The sequence below is a fragment of the Stegastes partitus genome, unplaced genomic scaffold, assembly GCF_000690725.1.
Source record: "Stegastes partitus isolate 25-593 unplaced genomic scaffold, Stegastes_partitus-1.0.2 Scaffold1564, whole genome shotgun sequence".
Lineage (NCBI taxonomy): Eukaryota > Metazoa > Chordata > Actinopteri > Pomacentridae > Stegastes > Stegastes partitus.
The window spans coordinates 182,387-204,191 of NW_007579295.1; the positions used below are offsets into that span (position 1 = coordinate 182,387).

The 21,805-nt window shown below is 42.6% G+C and overlaps 1 protein-coding gene across 6 annotated transcripts in view; it reads left to right on the plus strand.

The window, feature by feature from the left end:
• Window positions 1–21,450, plus strand: part of cdk5rap2 (CDK5 regulatory subunit associated protein 2) — a 36,088-nt gene extending 14,638 nt beyond the window's left edge. For 3 of the 6 annotated variants that reach the window (XM_008300601.1, XM_008300603.1, XM_008300604.1), the window contains exons 15-51: window positions 91–201; window positions 282–419; window positions 543–722; window positions 870–1,064; window positions 1,367–1,558; window positions 1,773–1,902; window positions 1,993–2,132; window positions 2,229–2,345; window positions 2,469–2,612; window positions 2,706–2,818; window positions 2,960–3,099; window positions 4,788–4,913; window positions 5,008–5,117; window positions 5,258–5,401; window positions 5,917–6,018; window positions 6,134–6,321; window positions 6,426–6,768; window positions 6,872–8,429; window positions 8,656–8,757; window positions 9,195–9,343; window positions 9,843–10,246; window positions 10,380–10,612; window positions 10,985–11,036; window positions 12,692–12,864; window positions 13,658–13,999; window positions 14,782–14,907; window positions 15,037–15,153; window positions 15,328–15,517; window positions 16,246–16,367; window positions 17,021–17,233; window positions 17,345–17,434; window positions 17,552–17,814; window positions 17,941–18,090; window positions 18,204–18,342; window positions 18,632–18,678; window positions 18,809–18,863; window positions 20,917–21,450. In XM_008300601.1, coding sequence (XP_008298823.1) covers window positions 91–201; window positions 282–419; window positions 543–722; window positions 870–1,064; window positions 1,367–1,558; window positions 1,773–1,902; window positions 1,993–2,132; window positions 2,229–2,345; window positions 2,469–2,612; window positions 2,706–2,818; window positions 2,960–3,099; window positions 4,788–4,913; window positions 5,008–5,117; window positions 5,258–5,401; window positions 5,917–6,018; window positions 6,134–6,321; window positions 6,426–6,768; window positions 6,872–8,429; window positions 8,656–8,757; window positions 9,195–9,343; window positions 9,843–10,246; window positions 10,380–10,612; window positions 10,985–11,036; window positions 12,692–12,864; window positions 13,658–13,999; window positions 14,782–14,907; window positions 15,037–15,153; window positions 15,328–15,517; window positions 16,246–16,367; window positions 17,021–17,233; window positions 17,345–17,434; window positions 17,552–17,814; window positions 17,941–18,090; window positions 18,204–18,342; window positions 18,632–18,678; window positions 18,809–18,863; window positions 20,917–21,062 — 7,284 coding nt within the window. In that variant the 3' untranslated portion in view covers window positions 21,063–21,450. The remainder of the gene's footprint in view (window positions 1–90; window positions 202–281; window positions 420–542; window positions 723–869; window positions 1,065–1,366; window positions 1,559–1,772; window positions 1,903–1,992; window positions 2,133–2,228; window positions 2,346–2,468; window positions 2,613–2,705; window positions 2,819–2,959; window positions 3,100–4,787; window positions 4,914–5,007; window positions 5,118–5,257; window positions 5,402–5,916; window positions 6,019–6,133; window positions 6,322–6,425; window positions 6,769–6,871; window positions 8,430–8,655; window positions 8,758–9,194; window positions 9,344–9,842; window positions 10,247–10,379; window positions 10,613–10,984; window positions 11,037–12,691; window positions 12,865–13,657; window positions 14,000–14,781; window positions 14,908–15,036; window positions 15,154–15,327; window positions 15,518–16,245; window positions 16,368–17,020; window positions 17,234–17,344; window positions 17,435–17,551; window positions 17,815–17,940; window positions 18,091–18,203; window positions 18,343–18,631; window positions 18,679–18,808; window positions 18,864–20,916) is intronic. The other 3 variants (XM_008300602.1, XM_008300605.1, XM_008300606.1) reach the window with 3 other exon arrangements.
• The last annotated feature ends 355 nt before the right edge of the window (window positions 21,451–21,805 follow it).

Below are 21,805 nucleotides of genomic sequence, written 5' to 3' on the forward strand. Positions count from 1 at the left end.
CAAAAGATAATAAAAACAATGTATTTATTTTATTATTATATATTTTGCGCCATTGAATAGCTTTTCTTAATGTTTTTCTGTTTGTATCAGGAGTACATAAACATGGTCAGGGACCTTGAGCAAAGCAAAAGTCCAGGAGGTAACGATACTATGCTTTCCAAACTGCGACAAAGGTTGAAAGAAAAGGAGAAGGCTCTGGAGGTGAGTATTTCTTCTGTGTAAGCTTCTCACCACAGCAACTATAATTTGATTCTGACTCTCCTCTGTGTGCTTTCTCACAGCAAGCGCTGGATGAGAAATTTGCTGCCATTGAAGAAAAGGACAATGAGATTCACCAGCTGCAGCTGTCGCTAAGAGAAAAGGAAAGAGACCTAGATAGACTCAATAACTTGCTCTCTCATAACGAGGAAACCATCAATGTGAGTAGCTACCCATGTTTCACTGGGGAAAAAATCAAACTGAGGCCTTTCACAGTAATTAGGTTGTTTTAGGGGTATTAGACTTCAGTCTGATCATTTGCATGGTCGTTTCTGTCCTCACAGAATTTTGACAGTCTTATCAAGGAGAAGGATATAGAGCTGCAGCATCTTGCAAACACTCTGAAGAACCTGCAAAGAGCAAAGCAAGATGTTGAAGATAACCTGAACAGATCACTGAGGGAGAAAGATTCTATCATCGCCCAGCTACAACTCTCTCTGGAGGGCAAAACAAAGGATATGGAGGTTAGCTGTGAAACTGTCACCTTCACACAAACTCTGCTGTATATTTTTTCATGTTCCTTGTGGTTTGCTCACCCAGGTCATTTACACTTGATGTGCCTGATGTGTGTGTTTTGTTTTTTTTCTAATATTGCCAACCTTTGTTTATAGGAAATGGCTGAGTCAATGCTAAGCCAGTCGCAGAGTCATGCACGTGACCTCGCTGAACAGATGGGCCAGAGGTTAAAGGTCACAGAGGCTATGCTTGCTGAGGCTGTGAAGGCCAGGGAAAGACTAGTTGCTGACAATGAGAGCGCTGTGGAAGGGCTGCTGGCTACAATTAGCAGCAAGGACCAACTTCTTAAGGTAAGCATATAATTATGAAAACATCTACAACAGTTTAGTCAAGAAAATTAGTCTTTCTAGAAAAGATATGGATACAATATTGCAAAGAAAACATAATAAAGTAATATGTAAATAATAGAAAATCCCATTCCATTTATGCAGCACATTTACATTAATTACTTTTTGAAAAGTAATATGCATGCTATATAGAAATACAAATTGGGTTGTATTTATATTGACAGAAGTATAAAGAGCCTTTCACGTGTGCAGAAAGAGGGCACACATCATTAACTCTCATTGCTCTGATGCTGTCATCTCCGCAGGAGTCTGCTGAGCACTACAACCGCATGCTGTCTGAGCGTACTCAAGAGATTCAGGAAGTGAGGAAGCAGCTGTCTGACAGGCAGCAACAACTTGCCACTGCTGAGAAGCAAAGCTCCACAACAGCCCAGGAGGGCTACATAGAGACCGCAGAACTCAGAGCCCTGCTTGCTGAAAAAGAGAGCCTCATCAACGTAAGATCCTCAGGGATACAACTCAGTCATTCAGCTGTAAGATGTGCTTGACTTAGAGGCCTAACAAGGAGAGGAAATGAAAACTCCCAAAGGGAATAACGCATACTTTCCTCCATTTGGAATTCAAATGACTTGGTTGTATGTCTTGAAAAGGTTTAAGATACCTGCTGTGCATGTTTGAGAGTGCTAACCTGTGTTCTTTTTAAATCTGTAGAAGCTTCTGCAGCGTGGTCAGGAGAGAGACCAGTTTTTGGCAGAGGTGAGGCAGAAGGCGGAGCTGGATCATGTGGTGGAGCTCAGACAAACCATCCAGATCATGCAAGAGAAGCTGGACGACAGAGAAGGTGAGGCCTTTTAGACCTTTAAATCCTCACACTGGATATTTAAAGTTAGAGTACATGTCGATCCTACATTTAATTTTGTCTGCCCTGTAGCTGAGCTGTCCAGGAGGAACAGTGAGGATAGTCAGGAGAACAATCCGCTCTCCAAGAAAACAGTTGTTGTCCTAAAGAAGGAGTTGGCACAAAAAACTGAAGCACTGAACAAAGCACTGAAGAGAGAAAATGAACTAAAGGTAAGTTTGATATATTTTCTGCTATCCATATTCAGGACATTATTACTAAAAGCAGGATTATTTGTAATCCCCCTACATTATTTTCTTAATTTTCAGATTTCATTGGCTGAGCTCCAGTCATTGCTGTCTGAGCTGGAGGGTCGCAATGAAGGTCAGGCTGCTAATATTGAGTCCCTCACTGCCACTCTGAAGACCAACGAGGAGATTATCAGTGTAAGGATGCCCCACTCAGAGTCAAACTTTTGCCACTCGGGCAAGCACACAGTAATTGATTGCATTTGAACTCAGCGGAATCGTCTTCAGCAGTTCTCATGTTTCATTTATGACTTTGAGCAGGTTCTTCACCAGCGTCTCGGTCAGAAAGGCGACAGTCGGGCTGATCATACCCAGGATCATGTGATCAGATCGGGCATGGAGAGATCATTACCTGTGCTCCCTCAGAGAGAGAGAACCATGATAGGTGGAGACTGCCAGCAAGAAGTAAAAATGACCTACTTTTCTAAATTAAAATAAAAAAACATTACAGTATTCTCAATGTTCTGCCCTAACAGACAGTTTCTTTTCTGCCTTCAGACTTTGCCCAGCCTTGTAGCCTTGCAACAGGAGCATGATGCCCTGAACAAGGCCCTGAGAGCTGAACAACAGCTCTACTCCAGCCTGGTCAGGACTGTAAAGGAGCAGGACAGGTAGGAACGAGCCACAAACGGTTGCTTTTAATTTTTGCTATAAATAAGCAAAATCACTGTAAAGGTAACATACTTATTTGATGATGTTTATGATAAATTGAGGTTGTGTGAATTCAGTGGACATGGATGTGTGTTTTGCAGTGCCCAGCGTCTCCATGCTCTGCAGCTGGAGCTGACAGCAGTGCAGCTGCTCCGGCAGCAGCTAGAAGACAGCATCAAAACTAACGAGGAGCTCAAGGAAGACTTGGAGAGAGAGATAAACAGAGCCAAACTCAGAGAAGGTGCAGTGCAAACACACTGGGTTGTAGATGAGGATGCAAACTGAATCAAAGAAACAAGCAAAAGGAAGGAAAAGAGAAAAGGGGAAAATGGCATTTATAATTTTGGTCTTTCAAGGACTTAGAAACGATAACTGAGGAGGTATAGCCATAACTCTTAGGGAACACACACAAGCACACCTGTTTTCTTTGTTCATTGTGTTTACTTGAACAGTATCTCCTGCTGACAAGCTCATGTGCCCTGTTTGTCTGTCTTTTGTTCAGCATGTACACCTGGTCCCTCCACTTTTCATCTTTGTTCACTTTCTGTTCACTGCTCTTTACATCGTCACCTCATCTGCATGTCTTTGTCTTTACCAGAGTTGCTGCTCATTTCACTGTCACCCAGTAAATGTATTGATTTCACACCTATCTGCACTGTCCCTCCTTTATAAAAAAATGAATAAAGGCTGCTGTTGGCCTATCTTTGCTCTGTCTCTCACTGTTAACATGCTGTCTGCTTGCTTTGACTGTCCCATTTGGTTTGTTGATTATGGCATCACTTCTCTAACACTCCAATGGTTATTAATCCACCTCATCCAACCATCTGTCACAGGAATTAAATTTAGAGGCATGTTGTTACATAACATCTTAAATAAAGGCATTAAAGGTTTTAATACTGTTTTCTCATGGCATTAACTAATGATGCACAGAGTGCCCCATTAAAGAGTAATTCTCCTGAAGAAGATCCTAATCCAAAAGATCCTAAGTTTATTATCCTCTGACATCACATAGTTCAAGTAATTTAGCACCATTAGTCTTTTAGATGCACTGTGACATCAGTGCACAGCTTTGAGACTGATTGAAAGTGTCACCATGAAGTTGTCGTCTAAGCCAAGTAACTTGAGTGTCTGTCCACATGCATATGCGTGCTCGCCTGACTGTGCACGTCAGGCGCATGCTCCTCCCATGCCGGTTGTACGGAGAGTCAGGTGTATAAATAGGTCAGCTGTAAGTAACAAGGCCGTGGCTCACATTCTCACTGGCTGCAAGAGCGATGTAGCAGGGCTACTACAGCTGATTAGATTTCTACATTTCATGTTTTGGTTATATAATTGTTATAATTTACGTTTAATATGAACATATGCTATAAGCTGACAAACACAAAACATTATAAAAAAAAACAAACATTCATGTGTTTTTGATTGTGGGTTTCTGTGGCTGTGGATTCCAACTTTTGCATGCAGCAGCCTTCATAAATTCTACCACTAGCTTATCAGATTCACATTTACTAGCATGTGAGTTTGAATTTACATTCATTATGCATGGATGTACAGTAAGATTAAAGGTTTTTTTTGTTTGAAATTAGGTTAAATTGGTCGCCAATTCTATTATCAGACATTACATTTTACACAGATACATAATCAGAAACAATGAAATGTAAATGCATTTTGGGCCTCATATTTTTTTGTTCAAAAGTAGAAGTCAGTTGCGTTAAACCTGAGCTTCGTGGCTCACCTGTGCATTTAGAAAATGCTGTATACTGAACTGTGTTGACCGCTTTCACATGGTCCCACACAGTCTTAACTTAAAACGATGCAGCATGTAAATTGCTCTGAAATGATGTCATGTTATAAATCGTCATTACATTAACACTACATAGACATGTAGAAGAGACCTGGCTTGGTGTAACCCTCTGTCTATCTGTTCAGGTATGGACCTAATTGATCCAAAAGAACTGGAGAGCATGAGACATCAGCTTGAAGATGCTCAGCGCTGGAATGCGTCTCTGCAGGCACGCTTAGGAGCAATTCAGAACCGAGGAGGAGCAGATGGTGGTAAGACTAGAAAAATACACCAGATGTTCTATCACAGTGTATCTACAAGCACTGTTAAGAGTTTGTTTGATGGGAACTCTGTCATTTTTTTCAGGTGACACTTTGAGTTTCATTGGAGATCAGACATCCTATTTGAGTATCTGTGTTGGAGAGGGTCAAGATGACAGCTTATCACAACTCTCTGCTCAGGAGCTCAGACAGAAGGTGAATTCATTTTCAAACACGTGTATCTGTTTGGGAGGCACATAGTTTCCCTTATTTTTTGGTGTGCAACACATGCCACCAAAATACCAGAAGATTTGATGATCATGCAAATGGATAAAATGATTTGTTCTGGGCTATAGGTGCTGGAGCTGCAGGACTGTGTCAGCAGACTGCAGACAGTAAACAACGAACTGCAGAGCCGGCTGTCACTAACGGAGAAGTCAGAGCGTGATACTTACAACAAGGAAGACAAAGACCTGGCCAGCAGTAGTCCACAGAAACAGGTTAGACACCATGAAACACAGCGACAATGGATGAGGTTGTACTTGAAGCTGTGGTGTTAAATTCTTACAATATCAGACATTTCTTATCATTTATTAGTAGCATTTTTTTCTATAGTTTGTCCACATTTAGAAAATACTTGATGAACCATGAGCCATTGTCTAACATCCACCTTTATTAGCTCCTTTCTAACCTTTGAACCTACATCTTAACCTCTGCTCTGTCTAGCCTGTTACTAATGTCTCTACGCTCTGTGGTACTACATGTCTTATTTTTAACAAGTGTGTTTCTTGTCTGTAGTAGAAACTACCCTCTTTCTCTATCCTTCACCTTTCCTAATCAGTCCCTGTTTTTTTATCTCTGTGTCCCATGAAATGGTCTCTCTTCGCCATGCCACATTAGACACATCATGCCATTCTGCTGTTGCTGTGCGGTGTTTTATGGATTTTGTTCCCACATTAAGTTTTCTTTTACCAAGCCATGTGTGTCATACTCGCCTCCCATCCCATTAATCTAGCAGCTTGAGAAGATGCAAGAAATGCAGCCACTGGCTCAAAGCAACAGGACACATCTACCTGGTCAGGATAAAGCAAGCCAAACAGGCATTCAGCTAGGGCAGGTATGAAATCAGTGTTCATTTAATGAATAAGTACTTGAAGTACTATTGAAAGACCTCATTAAAACTGTTAAAGCAAAAATTTCTGTAAGTGCTGTGATGAATTCCTCTTTTTTAGATGGGGACTGGAAAGCCACTGGATGATGAGAGCATGGACAGTGGTCTTGGCCAGAGTAGAGAGCATGCTCAGTCTGGCGATGACATCTTGGACTCTGAAAAGAAGGAAACTGGGGAGAGAAACAGAGATGTAAAGGCACTTAAGTTACTGCTGGCTGATTGCGGGTCCACATCAGTCTCGCACCTTAGGTGAGTCTTTTCTTCAACTCAGCTCCGAGCCAACTCCTTATTTTCTCTTGTAATTAAGAGTCAGTTGCCTGAACAGTAAACTCATCAAATATCCCTTATTACAGAGAGGAACTACTCAGACTTAGATCTGAAAATGCGGAGCTGCGTGGTCTCCTCAAGGAACAAACATCTACTGAATGTAAAGAGAAAGAGAGCACAGATGCTTCAGGGAACAGCAGTGAAGGACAGGCTGATTTAAGAAAGAGTATGGAAACACTGCAGGCCGAAGCAGAAGGAGATCCAAAGGTCATCAGGCTGTTGAAGGAAAGGAGGGACAAGAAATGGAATGAGGTGTCACATGGGGAGACTCCTGTTACTACTGTCAGCACAGCAAATGAGATGGAGGGTCCCATAACTAAATGCCAGTCGCACAGCAAGAGTGCAAAGCAGCATGTCACAAGACACAGGGTAAGTTTTGCTCTGCAATAAAACTAGAAAGACATTACATTGCTCCCTGTGTGAAGCCTGTCAGCATATTTAACATCTTTTGTGTGATTTGTTTCAACTGTAGGCTGGTGTCAAGTCTCGCCTCCCAGTGCCTGTGAAGCTGAGAGTGGAGCCTAGTGGCGGCAGAGAGTCTGTGAGCTCTGACCAGCAGAACACTGATGCACTTCAGCACCTTAATTTGGATGATGTCTATGAGTCTGAGCAGCAGTTGCATGCAGACTCTGACTCACCCACACCACACCAGCACAGCACTTCCCCTTCCTCTACCCTCAGAAATACCCATCGTAGCTACAGTCCAGTAGGCTCTGACAAAGACACTGAAGCCAGGACTTCACAGGATCACACACAGGCCGACTCTGCTCTTTTCACTCAGCTGGAGCTTCTCCACCAGGAGTGCCAGGAGAAAGAGGCCCTGATTAACAAACTGAGTGAGCAGCTTGCTGATTGGGAGGAGCTCCATGCTCAGCTCCAGGAAAAGGACCGCCTGAATCAGCAGTACGTAGAGGCCTTACAGGCTGCTGAATCCACTATTGCTTACCTGACTGCCTGCAGTCTGGACAGCCAGGGTGGATTCGGTTCACACACAGGTTCTGTGGGTGTCAACGTTGCCCTCCACAGTAGATGCATGGAGCTGCAGAAAGCTCTACAGGCGAAGGAGGAGCACAACGACCAGCTTGTGGAGCTTCTGAACATGGCAGAGAAAGCCATGACCTCCTCTGACAGCCAAGAGAAGAATCCAGAAATGAGAGATCTTTGTTTACAGATAGAGGATGCTCTAAAGCAAGTGAAGATGTCTTCAGACAGAGAGAGCCCAAGAGGAGTCTTTGGAGGTACAGAGGACTCTCTGCATGAGCTGCAGCGACATGCAGACTCTTTGCAGGAGGCACTTTGGGAACAGAATAGGCTCAATGCAGAGCTTCAGGAAAAATTGAGAGCTGCAAATGCTGCTGCACAACAAGGTAACAGTGGTGACAGTGTTAGCCGAAATGGTACCTCTTCAAGGCAGATAGCTACAGCTGCAGAGTCACTTAAAGATCAGTCAAAGGAACTCCATGGCACAATGGAAGGATCTGATAATAATAGTTTAAATCAAGAGATGGTTAAAGTTCTAATAAACTGCTTTAGTGCAGCAGAGTGTGCCGTCGCCTCTCTAGCAGCGCACTGTACAAATACTGGCTCCTTGACTTCTGGTAGATCATCACAGATCAGCTCTGACCTGCAGATGAAATTAGACAAACTTCAAAGAGCCCTGCAAGAGAGGGAGCAACTGGGAGAACCAATACAGCCAAGCACCCCATCCAGCAGCGATCAGTCTACCGCTTCAACTGGAACAAAGGGACAAGAGCTCCATCGGCATCTCTGTCTTCTCTACAAGGTCTTCAGTGAACACTCTCAGAAGATATCTGAAATTCAGGGTTCCCTGCATGAAGAGAGAGGCCACAGAGGGGAGAGCGAGGCCCACAGGACAGGGCAGGATGTCAAGGGATTACCACCTAATGTTCAGGTCCAACTGGAGGCTCTACATAAAGCCCTGAGGGAGAAGAAGAAGGCGTGTAAGAGCCTGGAGGAGAAACTGGCTACTGCTCTTACGAAAACGGACTCCTCTGAAGCTGCAAGGAAAGGTAAGATAACACATGCTGAGGTGCTTGCCTCCTTGTCAATAGTATGTGTAGTTCTGTGCAACAATTTAAATTCGTCATGATGTTGTGATGCTGCAAAAGCATATGTTGAAGATTAAACATCTTTGTTAATACACATTGATCAGGAACACCATCAAGGAAAACAATGTTTTTGTTTGTTTTAGAAGATTTTTTTTCCTAACACATCATATATTGCTTCCAATGCCAGCTCCTGAGCAGGATGACAAAGGCGTGCAGGTGGATTTGCAGGACCTCGGTTACGAAACCAGTGGCAAGAGTGAGAACGATAGGGAAGAGAGCAGTAGCACAGGTAGACAGCCTTTAGGCAGACTCTGCATGTCTGTCTGCTAAATGGACACTAACCTCAAATGTGGATAGATTCTCTCGGTGTATGTCTGCATGAGGAGTGAACAAAGGCACTGTAATACACTGTCTCTGACCCTGAGAAGTGTTTCTCGTTTGGATCACATAACCACACGGTCTCTTTTCTGGGTTTAACCTTGGAGTTTTTCTGCACTATTCCTAAATTCAGATGGGCTGTCAATATTTTGGATTCTTGCATGTTTCCACTCTGAAGATTGGGAATGTCTTTCGAGCACTCATTAACCTTTCACTCTATTCCTGTGTCTTGTTTTAATCTAGCTGTATCTCAAATGATTTATTTTCTCACTGTCACTATTTCTTTTCAACAACATTTGATGGATTCCTGCTCATATTTAATGCTTCTGTGTCCCTTTGTGTTGCCAGATTTAGAGGTGGGTGTGAACCCTAGTTGCAGTGCCTCCAGCCTGCCTTCCCTGTTGAAACATGAACAGGCCACTTTCTCTTCCACTGAAAACTTGGACTCAAACTCCAGCACCCCGTACCCTAGTTCCCCAGCTCTCAGCTCAGCCAAGGTAGTCATCTTATCGTTCACTAAACCCCTCCCCTTGCACATCGATTGTCCAGTCATAGCTTAGTAACTATAACCAGGAACAGCAGGTGTGTTGAGCAGTGTGCACAGGGCTGTAGTAGGACAGATGCTCAGAATCAGAAGGGTTTGTTTAGGAGTGTATCTCTTTTTCTACCTTTTTATTAGGAACAGCTTAAGATTGATAATTGTAGCTTACCTGTGGAATAAAATTAAAGACATTATTTTTAAAAATTGTAACAAATGCTAAATGTGTAATTACATGAACAATAAAGAGAAATACATTACACTGAGACAACAAAAAATAATTTTGTTAGATAAAGGAAAACAGCTTTTATCAGTTCTCTAAGCTTAGAGCTACAAAAACAGCAGTTAAAGGATATTAAATATGTTTAGTTTAATTCCATTTAGCAGCCATTTTCTTGTGTAAAAAAAAAAGTGTAAGCTAAAGTTTGGTTTATTAACCTTCCTTTGTCTGTTTTTAGGTTAGTCTGAAAAGTTTGCAGGTGTACGATGCATACGGTGTTTCTGAGGACCCTCTCCAGCTTCAAGCACAAGTCAGGGAACTAAAGGTCCAGCTGGAAAACCAAACCAAACTCATCCTCCAAATGCAAAGTCTTCTGCGTAGGAACTCTCTGTCCAGTGACCTAGTTGCCAACACCTCTGACCTGTCCATCATCAAGGATCAAGAAGGCGCACAAAAGGAGGACCGTAGCCAAGATAGGAGCTACAGAAGTGGGCAACTAAGGGAGAAAAAAGAGGGAGAAAACCAGGCAATGAAAGATAAAACCAGCCATCTGAATCTGGAACTGGAAAGAGAGAGGACGCTGAACAAAGGCACAAGTGAACACCTGCAGCAAACCCGCAGTGGCTCTACATCACCTGCTAGGTCAACAGTCTTTTAAGTGCATCATCTATATTATGCTATTTTTATCCTGAGTAAAAACTGCACACTCATTTTACAGACACATCTTGACTGATGCTGTTTTTTCTAACGTGCCCTCATTGTGTCTTCTCCACAGACTGGACTCGCTGGTGCAGTCGCAGGCCAGGGAGCTGTCACAACTGAGGCAGCAGATCAAGGAGAGCCGCAGGCTGGGAGCCCTGCAGCGTCGGCAGCTGGAAGAGCTGAACAAGGCATTCAAGGAGCTGCTGCAGGCCAGCGAAGTGGACTACTACATGGGGGAGGTGGTCAAAGAGCAGCTGGACAAGAGCCTGAACATTCTGGACAGGCTGGAGGGACGGCTGGACAAAGGTAGCTGATGCCTTCATCATGATTGCATTCGATGTGTTTGAAGACATAGTGCTGCTAAGAACCACACTAATAACAATCAATGCAATAAAAGCTCTGTGAAACTCTGCACACTTGAAAATAATGCATAGTGACAGGCATTTCAAACGTAATTCTTAACCTCCATACTTAATAAGGAGTTACTGCGTTTGATTAAAGAAATAAAAGCAGCTGTCTTTTAGTTATATAAAACTAGTACTGCCTATGATGCAGAAATTGATATAACGAAGAAAAGCCACAACTGCAATTAAAAGAGAGATGAACACATAAGGGCAGTCATTCATATCTGATTTGTACAGACAGCTCCATGACAGCATCTTTTCGTCTGTCTTGTAGGAGAATCTCATCTGGATAACGAGGATGTGGCAGCTCTCGAACTGTCTCGCAGGTATGTCCCAAACTATCCCATACTTCCCATGATTTATTTTGCTGTTTTTAATATGTTGCATGTTTATTTGAAGGGGAACAGCATGTATATAATTAGAATTGGCCAATCCATATTAAATTTAGGTGGATTCAGTTGTCTTGCTACTTGAGGAAATATACATATTGAGTTTCTTGAGGAGATTTAGGTAGAAGTACTAATACCACACTGAAAAGTACTCTTGTGACAGTATTGTCAGAAAAATGCACTTTAAAGTATTAAATGTAAAAGTAGTCGTTGCAGGAAACATGTCCACGGTGACTGTTAGACTATTATATCATGAGATCATGTTAGTCGAAGCAGGATTTCTACACTTCAGTTTTAACAAATGAGATGTAACATGTTTATCTAATGAGCTTTTGCAGCGCTGGTCGACAGATGTTGTTATCATCAGCCAGAGCCAGGCTAGCTGTTTCCCAAGGTCTCCAGTCTCTGCTAAACTAAACTAACCAGCTGCTGGCATATTTAAAGCAGACTTCCCAAAATGTTGAACTATTTGTTTATTTCCATAGGCATCACTCATGAGATGAGCAACCAAAAAAATAAACTCGGTTACTCTTTGAGATTAGGGGGCTGCTGGCTGAGCTGTTTTACTGTTTGTCCCATGACCCTTTTGAAAGCCCCCCACTTCCACCCAGACACTTGCCTTGTGACCCTGGGCTGTGTGTGTATGTGTGTGTATTGTTGGTTTTGTATAGTGTCCTGCTGTTGACCTAATTTTGTCTGTGTCAATGAAAACATTAAGGTTATGCTGCCCCTAAGTGGGTCACTGATTTCTCACAAAGCGGAGGGGGATAGGCACACCTCATGTCACCGTGCTCTGTCTGAAACACCAAGACAAGCATCATTCAACACATTTCTGACACTTTATGCATTTTTATTTCCCTCAGTTGGCAGAAAAAGGTAGAGAATTCTATGAGTGGTTTTCTCATGTTTCACTGCATAAATACAAATAAAATAACTGTAAAACTGTAGGATCTGTGCTTCTAAATTGACTTTACCCTCACGTGATGATGTGAATAGCTGATGAATTGTTTAACCACACTGGTGTATAGTTAGATCAGAAATTAAAGTAGCTCATGGTGGCGAACATTAACCCATATTCCTACTGACGTGGGCAGACTTGAGGAGCTTCAACAGGCATCAGGGTCACTGTTCTCCGTAGAGGAGAGCATTAGAGATCCTCCTGACAGCTTGCCTAGAATCCAGGAGGAGATAGATGATCTGCGTCTGGAGCTAGAGGGCGAGAGAGAGCTGTTGCAGCAGCACGTCAGCCTCCTCGTCCAGCAAAACCTCACCCTGGCTGAATGCACCAGGGAGCAGCTGGATCTGTGAGTGGGTTTGATCCAGACAGACGGCATGACGTTTGCTGTGAACTCCTCTCTCAGATTTTCCAGCTGTGTGTTTCCGCTGAAAGTTTTGTGAAAGCCCTCTGCGTAGGAACCATGTTTGCTTTACTTTTTCGGTCCTCGGTTATGTCTCCTTTTCTTTTTGGGTGCTGTTCTTTGCTTTCCAACACCTACCAAGATGATGCAAAATGTAACATCCAGCTGTTAGTTGTTCTTAAATACTGAGTCATCCCATCCTGCATTAACGTGACTCATTTTACCTCCTCCCAGGCTGGCAAAAGAGCTGCAAGAGAAGAACCGACTCATCCAGAGCCTGCAGAGCCAGATCCGAAGCCAGACTCCCAGCAGCCACCACAGCTCTCTCTCTGATCTGTACCACTCAGACAGGGCCTCGTCCTCCTGCCACAGCAGCCCGACCACACCAGGTGGCAATCGAGCTCACAGTAAGCATTTCCAAATGCAATTCTTAAACATGGTCTTAATGGAATTTATCCGTGAAAGGGTGTGAAAGCCAAGTCCAATTATAGTCTTATGTGACACAGATGATAGGCTCAGACTGGAATAGTGTGTGCTAGACTAGGATTAACTCAGTTTGCGTCATTAAAAATGCATTTTTTTTTTCTATTTCTTGCCCCGTGGAATGTCAGTGAGATTACCTGAGTCCTTGTCCACGGGCTCAGCCAGTGTATTCACTGCCTGTAATGGCACTTATTTTCCACTCAGATCCATTCTGTTGCAGTCGGGCGTCCCTCAGGACAAAGCACGCTGGCCAAGGACAGAGCAGGTGTCCAGTTTCAATCCACCTCCACTTAAAGTTGCATTATTCAGTGGCACCTATCCGGTTCAATCTTCAAATTGTGTTTCTCATGAGGAAAAGGCTCAGTAAGGCTATTACAGAGACAAGTGAAGCATGTGGATATGTGAGAGGTCCTGGAGGGGCCTGTAGACCCCAACTCACATTTCCCTGACTGCTACACCTCCATGTAGCTGCTACCTGTTTAGTTCTTGCTGCAGTGGTTCATCTTGTTCTGTTGTTTCTTGTAATGGGATGAAGGCAATATCAGTGAATGACATTCTGCTTCACCAATTCCAACTACAGAAGATGGAGCATGACCTTGTATGAATTTGGGGGTTTGCTAACTAGAGATGACGAGAAACAAAAAGGCCTTTCAAACAATAATGGACGTTTTCAGTGTTCAATTATCTATCTGTTGTTGTCCTCTTGTACATGTTTAGGCCAGCGACACCCCACTGATTGGACAGGAGCTACTGTCCCTCCTGTAGGAGGAGCTCAGGATGAAGGTGTGTCCGCTCACAGGGACGGTGCCGGCAGACTGCAGGGCCTGCAGAGGGAGAACGGGCGGCTGCAGGAGCAACTGAGGAGCAGCGAGGAACTCAACGCCACCCTGCGCAGCGAACTGGACCTACACCGCTCAATCATGGCTCAGACCAGCTCCCACCATCAGGAACAGGATCAAAGCCGCGACCAGGAAGACTCTGGGCTGCAAACAGAAGCACATAAACAAGACGTCAGCTCACAGAATAACACTGGCGAACAGCCTCGCACCATGAATTCAGGTAAATATGGAGCATCAGCTGCTTGATGTTAGTACATTGACCTATTCCGTGACACACTAACACAACCTGTTGATCCAGTTAGAGGCAGAATAAATGGAATTATGAGAGCATTTTTTTATTATGTTGTTGTTTTAATTGGAAGACAAGAAAGTGTGGTGGGTGCTTCGTGTAATGAAGGCACAATTTGACAAAACTAAGTCTAGTTTTTACAAAAAGTAGTATTCCTTTTGGGAAAACATTTGAATTATGTCTTCTGTTGTTAAAAAAAATACATATTTAAACTAAACTTAAATTCAAAACAACTAAAGACTAACTGAAGAACGCATGATGATACAATAATATTGTTAGATTGGACTTAAAGTATAAAATTTTGTAGCAACAAGCCGACATTACAAAGTTGGGGTGTTTTATTTTAAGAAAATTATTATGCAGGTAGGGTTTAACAAATGTTTGTATCATGTTGCATTATAGGAAATAAAGCCTGTATTGTTTTTGTAGCTTGACCCATGCTGTAGAATAGAAGTCCTAATATCGTCTATTGTCACTTTTGGCAATTCATTTTTTCAGTGTGTCCGTCCTACAGTGGTCCTGGTTGTGTTTTCTCACTTTGCTTCTTTTTTTTTCTCAACGGTACACATGTTGTAAAATTGTTGCTGTCTTAGTTTACTTACGCTTTGCCTATTTGTATGCGTTTTCTAAAGTTGTAGTGCACAGAGCTCTCAGAAACCCCCTAAAATCCCCTGGTAATACACTTTTATTTAACCTTTGTCATTGTTTGTTAGATCTACTGGCAGAGCATCTACAGGAGATCAGAGCTTTGCGACAACGCCTGGAGGAAAGCATTCGCACCAACGACCGCCTCCGGGAACAGCTGGAGAGGAGACTAGCTGAGGTGGAGAAAGACCCAGGTACACACAACTAGCACCTAGCACTGTCCTGTCCTCTGTGTGACAGTCTTATAGTCAGGACTGTATTATACAATCTGGTTGTGCCCTTATGAGTTGACTGACCAATATACGTGTATGTGCTGTGTTCAGCTGCTACCAACATCTTCATCCACGGCAACGAGGAGCAGGGTCAGCTGGCCAACGAGGTGCGATTCCTCTGGGGACAAAACCAAGCCCTGAAGGAGCAGCTTAGCATGGGATCTAGAGGTAGAAACATGCTTTCTTGCAAACTTTTTTTAGGAACACGTACCTTTAATACTAACAAAGGAGAGATGATATTTTCCAAATACACACTTCCATCTCCTTCCTCATCATATATGCACAAATCCATCACTTGTAGGGATCTGAACAGTGACTTACAAACATCTTTATTTCCTTCAGACAAACAGAAGGAGAATGAGAAGCTACGGGAAACTCTAGCCAGGCGGACAGCCAAACTGGAGCAGAGTAGGAAAGAGTGCGAAGCTCTGAGGCAGGAAAACAGCCGACTGCTGGAGAGGCTGGAGCACAGCAGCCAGGAGAACTCCCAGCTGCAGGACTCACTGCACTACAGCAAAGAAGAACTGCACAGGTAGACACACACTCATGCACACACACACACAGGTACATCAGTACAACAACAAACTGTTGTGGACCACACGCTTCCAAATGTCTCCTCGCTGTGCACACTTAATGTCATTACTACGCTTCTCCATGCAACCTGAAACTACACACAGCTACTAATTACCATCCTAAAGAGTCATTACGATTACCATTATTCCGTACTATTAGTACAACTCTGAAACTTGAGAGTCTATCATTTGAAGGTTCATCCATGAACACACACGTGCACATGCTACAATGATGGTATGTGACCTCTTACCCCAGGTCCTACTGACACAGTTCAGTGAGGCTGAAATTCAAAACCAGGAGTCTAGTTTACTGTCAGATCACGTCTCCTCTCCCTTTCGCTCACTTGTCACATCTAAGTGTGTGGGATGTTGTGTAGTATATACGTTAGGCCTATTGTGTTTGCTTTTTTTTACTACTTTTTAAAGCAGCACATCAGTTCATGTTCAGGTTATGTCCCAGTGCATATAAAGGTTTCCAGTTGGAAGGAGACATTTTTGAAACAATTCCCAGGATATAGAAGGAGATAAATAAAAATAAAGTACTGATAATTATTTCCATACAGATTTTTCATGAAAGTGTTGAGTGCTGCATTTATACTATAGTGTCTAAAAGTAGGTGCTTCTAAACTGTCACACTGTACCCTGTTTCCAGTCTTCCAGTTGGAATTTAGTGTTTTTCTGTTTCTAGGTTGCAGTGCGAGGTGAAGCTCCAGAGGCAGCAGCTGTCCGACTCCCAGCATCTCCTCCAGTCACTACGGGTGGAGCTGCAAGTTTATGAAAAGATCAAGACTGGCTCTAGCAAACACAAAGGTACTGCATGTGTTCAGTTTTCTTTGAAAAGCACTTATTGAAGTGTGAAAAAAATACAGATCTTGCAGTTCTTTTTTGTAAAGCACCTTTCCCTCCAGTTTTGACAGGTGCTATAGAAATAGAGTTTATTAAGTCTTGCAGACTGTATCTTTCAGGATGTAGTTCTTTGGTTTCGATTTGGGCTGTAATACAGACAGACTGATAGGTACTGAAATAAACATGACTGCCTGAGCTAGATTTTTTTTTTTTATTATTATAATGTGGACGTATAATGAGTGGGACATTTTACAGGACATAAATCCACTTCTCACTGCTCTCTGGTGGACAAACTATGTAAAAGTGACACTGCTAGTTTTTAAGTTTCAAATATTTACCGATGCATGTGCAATCAGCTGATATTGGCTCACGTATGAACAACTCTGAGGTGGAAACTAGAGAAAACAAGAGAGAGATATAAGGCTGATTGCTGTTTACTTTTCACCTCATCGTCAGTGAACTTTATTCAGGGCTATTTGACAGGAAGCTGCAATACTAAAGGTACATTTCTACAAGCTACTTGTAAATTCTTAGCTCCAGAAGGCTTTTGCTCTTTACCTCTGTCTTGTGTTTTGTAAAGCTAATAAGAGGATATTTATCTTTGTTTCATTGTGCAGAATCCACTGAGGCCACTCAGGAGCCCGTCCCCGTGCCTTCCTCTGGCTCTGTGGATCTGGGAGAGCTGCTGTCAGAGATCAGACACCTGAGGCTGCAGCTGGAGAGGAGCATCCAGACCAACACGGCTCTGCGGCAGAGGCTGGAGGAGCAGCTGCTCAGAGGACCAAATCGCTCTGAAACCATCAACATCAACTACCTGCTGTCTTCTCCAGGTAAACACAAGGCACAGTCCTAACTGCTGGTGAAATTTGAATATACAGAAAGGTGTGTAACCACACAGAGAAATCTGCCAGCTAATGTCAGTGCTTGTTTTTGTCCTGTAGATGAAGGAGGAAGGTCGCCAGGTCGTGAAGGCTGTGATTCTTTCCGTCACACATATCAGAGTCACAATGAACACACCAGTGTCTTTCATGGTGAGAAAACCTCAGAGTTGTCATGATGCCTAATTATAGCAATAAGTAAAAGCAAATGTATTGAAGACAATGACTGGCAGCGTTGTAAAGCATCTGGTCGTGCTGAACTCTTTTCAGATGTGAAGCATCATGCTTATTCAGAGGTGGACGGAGGGTCAGTCAGCAGCAGCTCTGGTGACAGCGTGTCTGGCGCTCCTTCTCGGCTGGTGCCGGGCCACCGGATGTGGGCCAATCGCAACGGCCGGCATGTTTTGGGCTTGATTGAAGACTACAACGCTCTCCGCAAGCAGATCTCAGAGGGCCGTAAGCTGTCATGCAGCATGGACACACAGCTGCAGGAGTGTCTGCACACACTGAAACAGCAGAGCTCTGACAACAAGGTATGGAAAACACTATCATGTGTAAGGCTGGACTCTGTGTAATGTAATGCAACGTTTATATTGCTGAACTCGTTATGTATAACAAATCATGTTGTCATCGGAGTTATTGTGTGTACGTCTTTATAGGTGATGGAGCAGCACCACCTGAAAAGTTTATGCAGCAGCACAAACACCATGCAGCAGGTGTTAGAGGAGGCTGGACGACTGCTCAAACTGGTGTGGAGAGTCTCTTTGCCAGCTGGTAACACAGCAGTAGACAGCTGCAACAACCAGCAGGTAAACACACACACACACACACACACACACACACACACACACACACACACATACTGGATCCACCTTATCTAATAAAGAATCAATGGACCAAATCCTTTTCTGTTCCAAATCAGGATGAACTGCTGAAAAATGAGATTGCCAGACTGAAGAGCAGGCTGTCGCAGCAGGAGAGGATGCTGAGTGGAGCAGTAAAACGCCTCCGCACCACCAACCAGCTCAAAGAGGGAATGGAGAGAGTCATCATCGATCAGTGTATGACTATCTGCTTTTACTTACACATCTTGTACTATATATAGTGGTAAAGGTTCAGAAAATGAACCAAAAACGTTTTTAATGTTTGATTTTTTTAAGCCAAAACGTCCAACAGTCTCTTGATTCTCAAACGTGGGAATTTTGGTGCTTGTGTTTGCTTTATATGGATAATTTTGTGCTGTTCATTTATAGACTAAACACTAACTACCAATCGCTTATACGGCCTGATATTGGCTCTTCTGTACAACTGTATATAAACTGATTCATGTATTATTTTTCTCTTCTGTAGTGTCTCTGACCCACGGAGTGCTGAAGAAAGCCAGGGGGAATTTAGAGGTGAGTCTAATCAAAAACCCCATGACCCAGTGATAAGATGTCAAACTAATGTTCTGGTCCATGGTGCTAAATTGTCCTTCAGTGAATCACTCTTCTTTTCCTTCTCGTCCTCTCTGTGAAATAACGGTAGACAAATTACTGTACCCTCTTTGGCCTGAAAGGCCTGTCTGGAGGACCAGACGAAGGTCAGTGTTGTTGGGTTGCAGGCTTTCACAGTGAACTGATGCATGAGTTTTACGACACTGGTCATCTGATTTTTATCTCTTGCATGAAGCAGATACCAGGATGTTACTGCAATCAGATACACTGAGTTTTGAGGTTTTTTTTGGTTTGCAAAATCCAAGAGTCACAGTGTAAATCCTATGATGTATCTATTTTGCACACAGTATGACTAGGATGAAGCTTCATCATACTGTGTTTGTGAAAAAATGTCACTTATAGTTTATGTTGCATGAAGAGCCTTTTTTACTTGGCTGAGGCATCTTTAAAGTATCATCGACATTTTGAGACATATGCTTATTCACTGTCTTGCTTAGAGTCACACTTTCAGTAATGTTTGTTTTGGAAGGAGCTAGAGCCAGGAGACAGTTAGCATAGCAAAGAAACTCAAGCTGCTTACTTAGCTATGTCCACAGGTTAAAAAACTCACCTCTAAAATTCACTAATTAATACAAAAACAGGAGTATAAAAACAAGTTGTGGTCACATTGTTCCCCTAAAACCATCGTTTTTACAGCCACATGTGTCCATCACTTACAATGCAGCTGTGACATCCCTCCCAGGAAGGTTTGCCACCTTTCACACCTTGATTTGTATTAGTTTCTTGTCGTTGATGAGCCAGTGAGTCATATGAGTTGCTCTAGATAAATATGTGTCTCACCAGCAGCCAGTAGGAGCTGAGGAAGACTGTTGGGTAAAAGGTGAAATGTTTTTGGACCAAATAAAAAGTCCAGCTGCCTTCTACTGAAGCACAAAGCCATAACCTGGATAACTGATTCTATACAGACATTATAAAACAGATAATCTGTTGACTGGTGAGCCTTAGAGGAGCTGGTAGGTGGGTTGGTAGAGCTTGAGGCAGTCAGACTATTTCAGCTTGTTTACAGTCTTTACACTCAGCTAACGTCGTCCTGTTAAACCTTCATAATGAACAGACTCTAAGCAAGACATTCAGTAAGCATACTGATCAAAATGTAAAGCAGTTCCTTAAATAAACAAGATGTCAGATGCATGTGTCTGGAAGCGCTCAGTATTCTTGATATTATTTTGGCTTTAGCTGGTTTTATCCTGCATGTCTGAGGCCAACGCTGTGCAGTTTGGAGCCTGCAAAGGTCTGAGTGGGAACTTCTAGATTTTACTCTCCGTCGCAATATGCTTTACATTCCTCTGATGCAGTCATAATACACTGTTTATGGATACACTGCAGATACTAAGGAAAGGAAAGATGATGTGACACTTAAATGTATTCTCATCATTCAATCTCTGACAACATTCAGCTGCTGGTTGTGGGTATGGCTACAACTAACATCTTTTTTCACTACCGAATGATCCGCCAATTGTTTTCTTGATTTACAGGTTTATTGTTCGGCATATAAAGTATCAGAACTTGGTGAAACATGTCAATCGGCCCAAGATGACATCCTCAAATGTCTTGTTTTGTTCACAACCCAAAGATATTCAGTTTACTGTCATGGAGGAGTAAAGAAGCAAGAAAACATTTCCATTTGAGAAGCTGAAAAATAACTTTTATGTTATTTATTTGTTAATGATTATGGCTCTGACATTCATATGCAGCAGAACTGTGTGCACACTGATAGTTTTGCTGTTGTATTGAAGCTACTGTATTCCCAAACTCCTAAAATAAACACATTTGTCATAGAAGTACTGCGAGCTCAAACAGTAACAGCTGCACCATAGATCGAACTTCATCTGCTGCTGTGGATCAAACAGTAATCGTATATTCAGCCACAGCTTAGTAAGCAATAAATACATCACACAAAATGTCACATCATCCCTCTTTTTCACAGCATCAGCAGAGATTCTCTAAACACATTATGTCTGAGCTGGACCAACTGTTCATGTGGATCAGTAGGAATATGAAGCAGATTGCGAGGAAACACTAAAGTAGTTTCTCAACAAGTTCTCGCTGTAACCTTCAGAGAGCTCTGGAGTGAAGTGACTGTTATCGCCTGCCTGTTTTCAGACTGATGTTACAATCTGCTTGTCTTTTGTTCTTCAGGAGGTCCCAGTCAATGGCCAGTAGAGGACGCTACAGACCCTCAGCCTGAGCAGATGACTGTCCCTGTTTCTCGCCTGACTCCAGACAGACACTCTGAATCCTCAGGGGATTGTAAGAGTGACGCCTCTTTGCACTGCAGCTACTAAATCTGCAACTTCCTAATGTTCATCATCCTGCCTTTCTGTCCTGCTGTAAAACTGTCACCTTATCCCCAGAAGTCAAAGCCTTTTGTACCTTAATTGCACATGCCCTGCCTATAATTTCTTTTATTTTAGGTACTCAAGTTGTAAAAGATTTTTTTTTTCTTTTAAAAGAGAATGCCTTTGTAAATATGAAACCCAGCAGTTTAAATATTTTTCCTTTTATTCTTTTTATATGAAGCATATAAGAATATGGAACTGTATTTTATTACTGACTTATTGTTTTTACTTTTTGTTTTCACCTGTCAGTTCATGTATACAATGGTTTAGGGCGACTGTATGTTCAACGAATTATGTTCAAATGCAGTAAAAACAAATGTTTAATTGCAAAAAACAAGTCTGCCGCATTTTGATTCAACTTCACCTCGAGCGCGAGACTTTTACATATAAACAAGGTCCATTATATTCGAGCTCGTTCACACAATGCTGATTAAATCTATCAGCACCAGGTACATCTCTGGGATTTGCACTGTATCAGAGAGAGGATTGTATACTAAACTAGAGAGCCTTCAGTAGAGGGACATGGTTGCCCGATGTGTGCATGGTTACCTGATTTTGTGTTTCACTGTGCGCCTACTTGAGGATGAACTTGCCTTGATTTTGCCTTAAAATGATACATAATGTAACAAGAGCTTAGTCTATGATGTAACAGATATTTTGCATGGAGAGGAAGCGGTTTTTGTAATTTA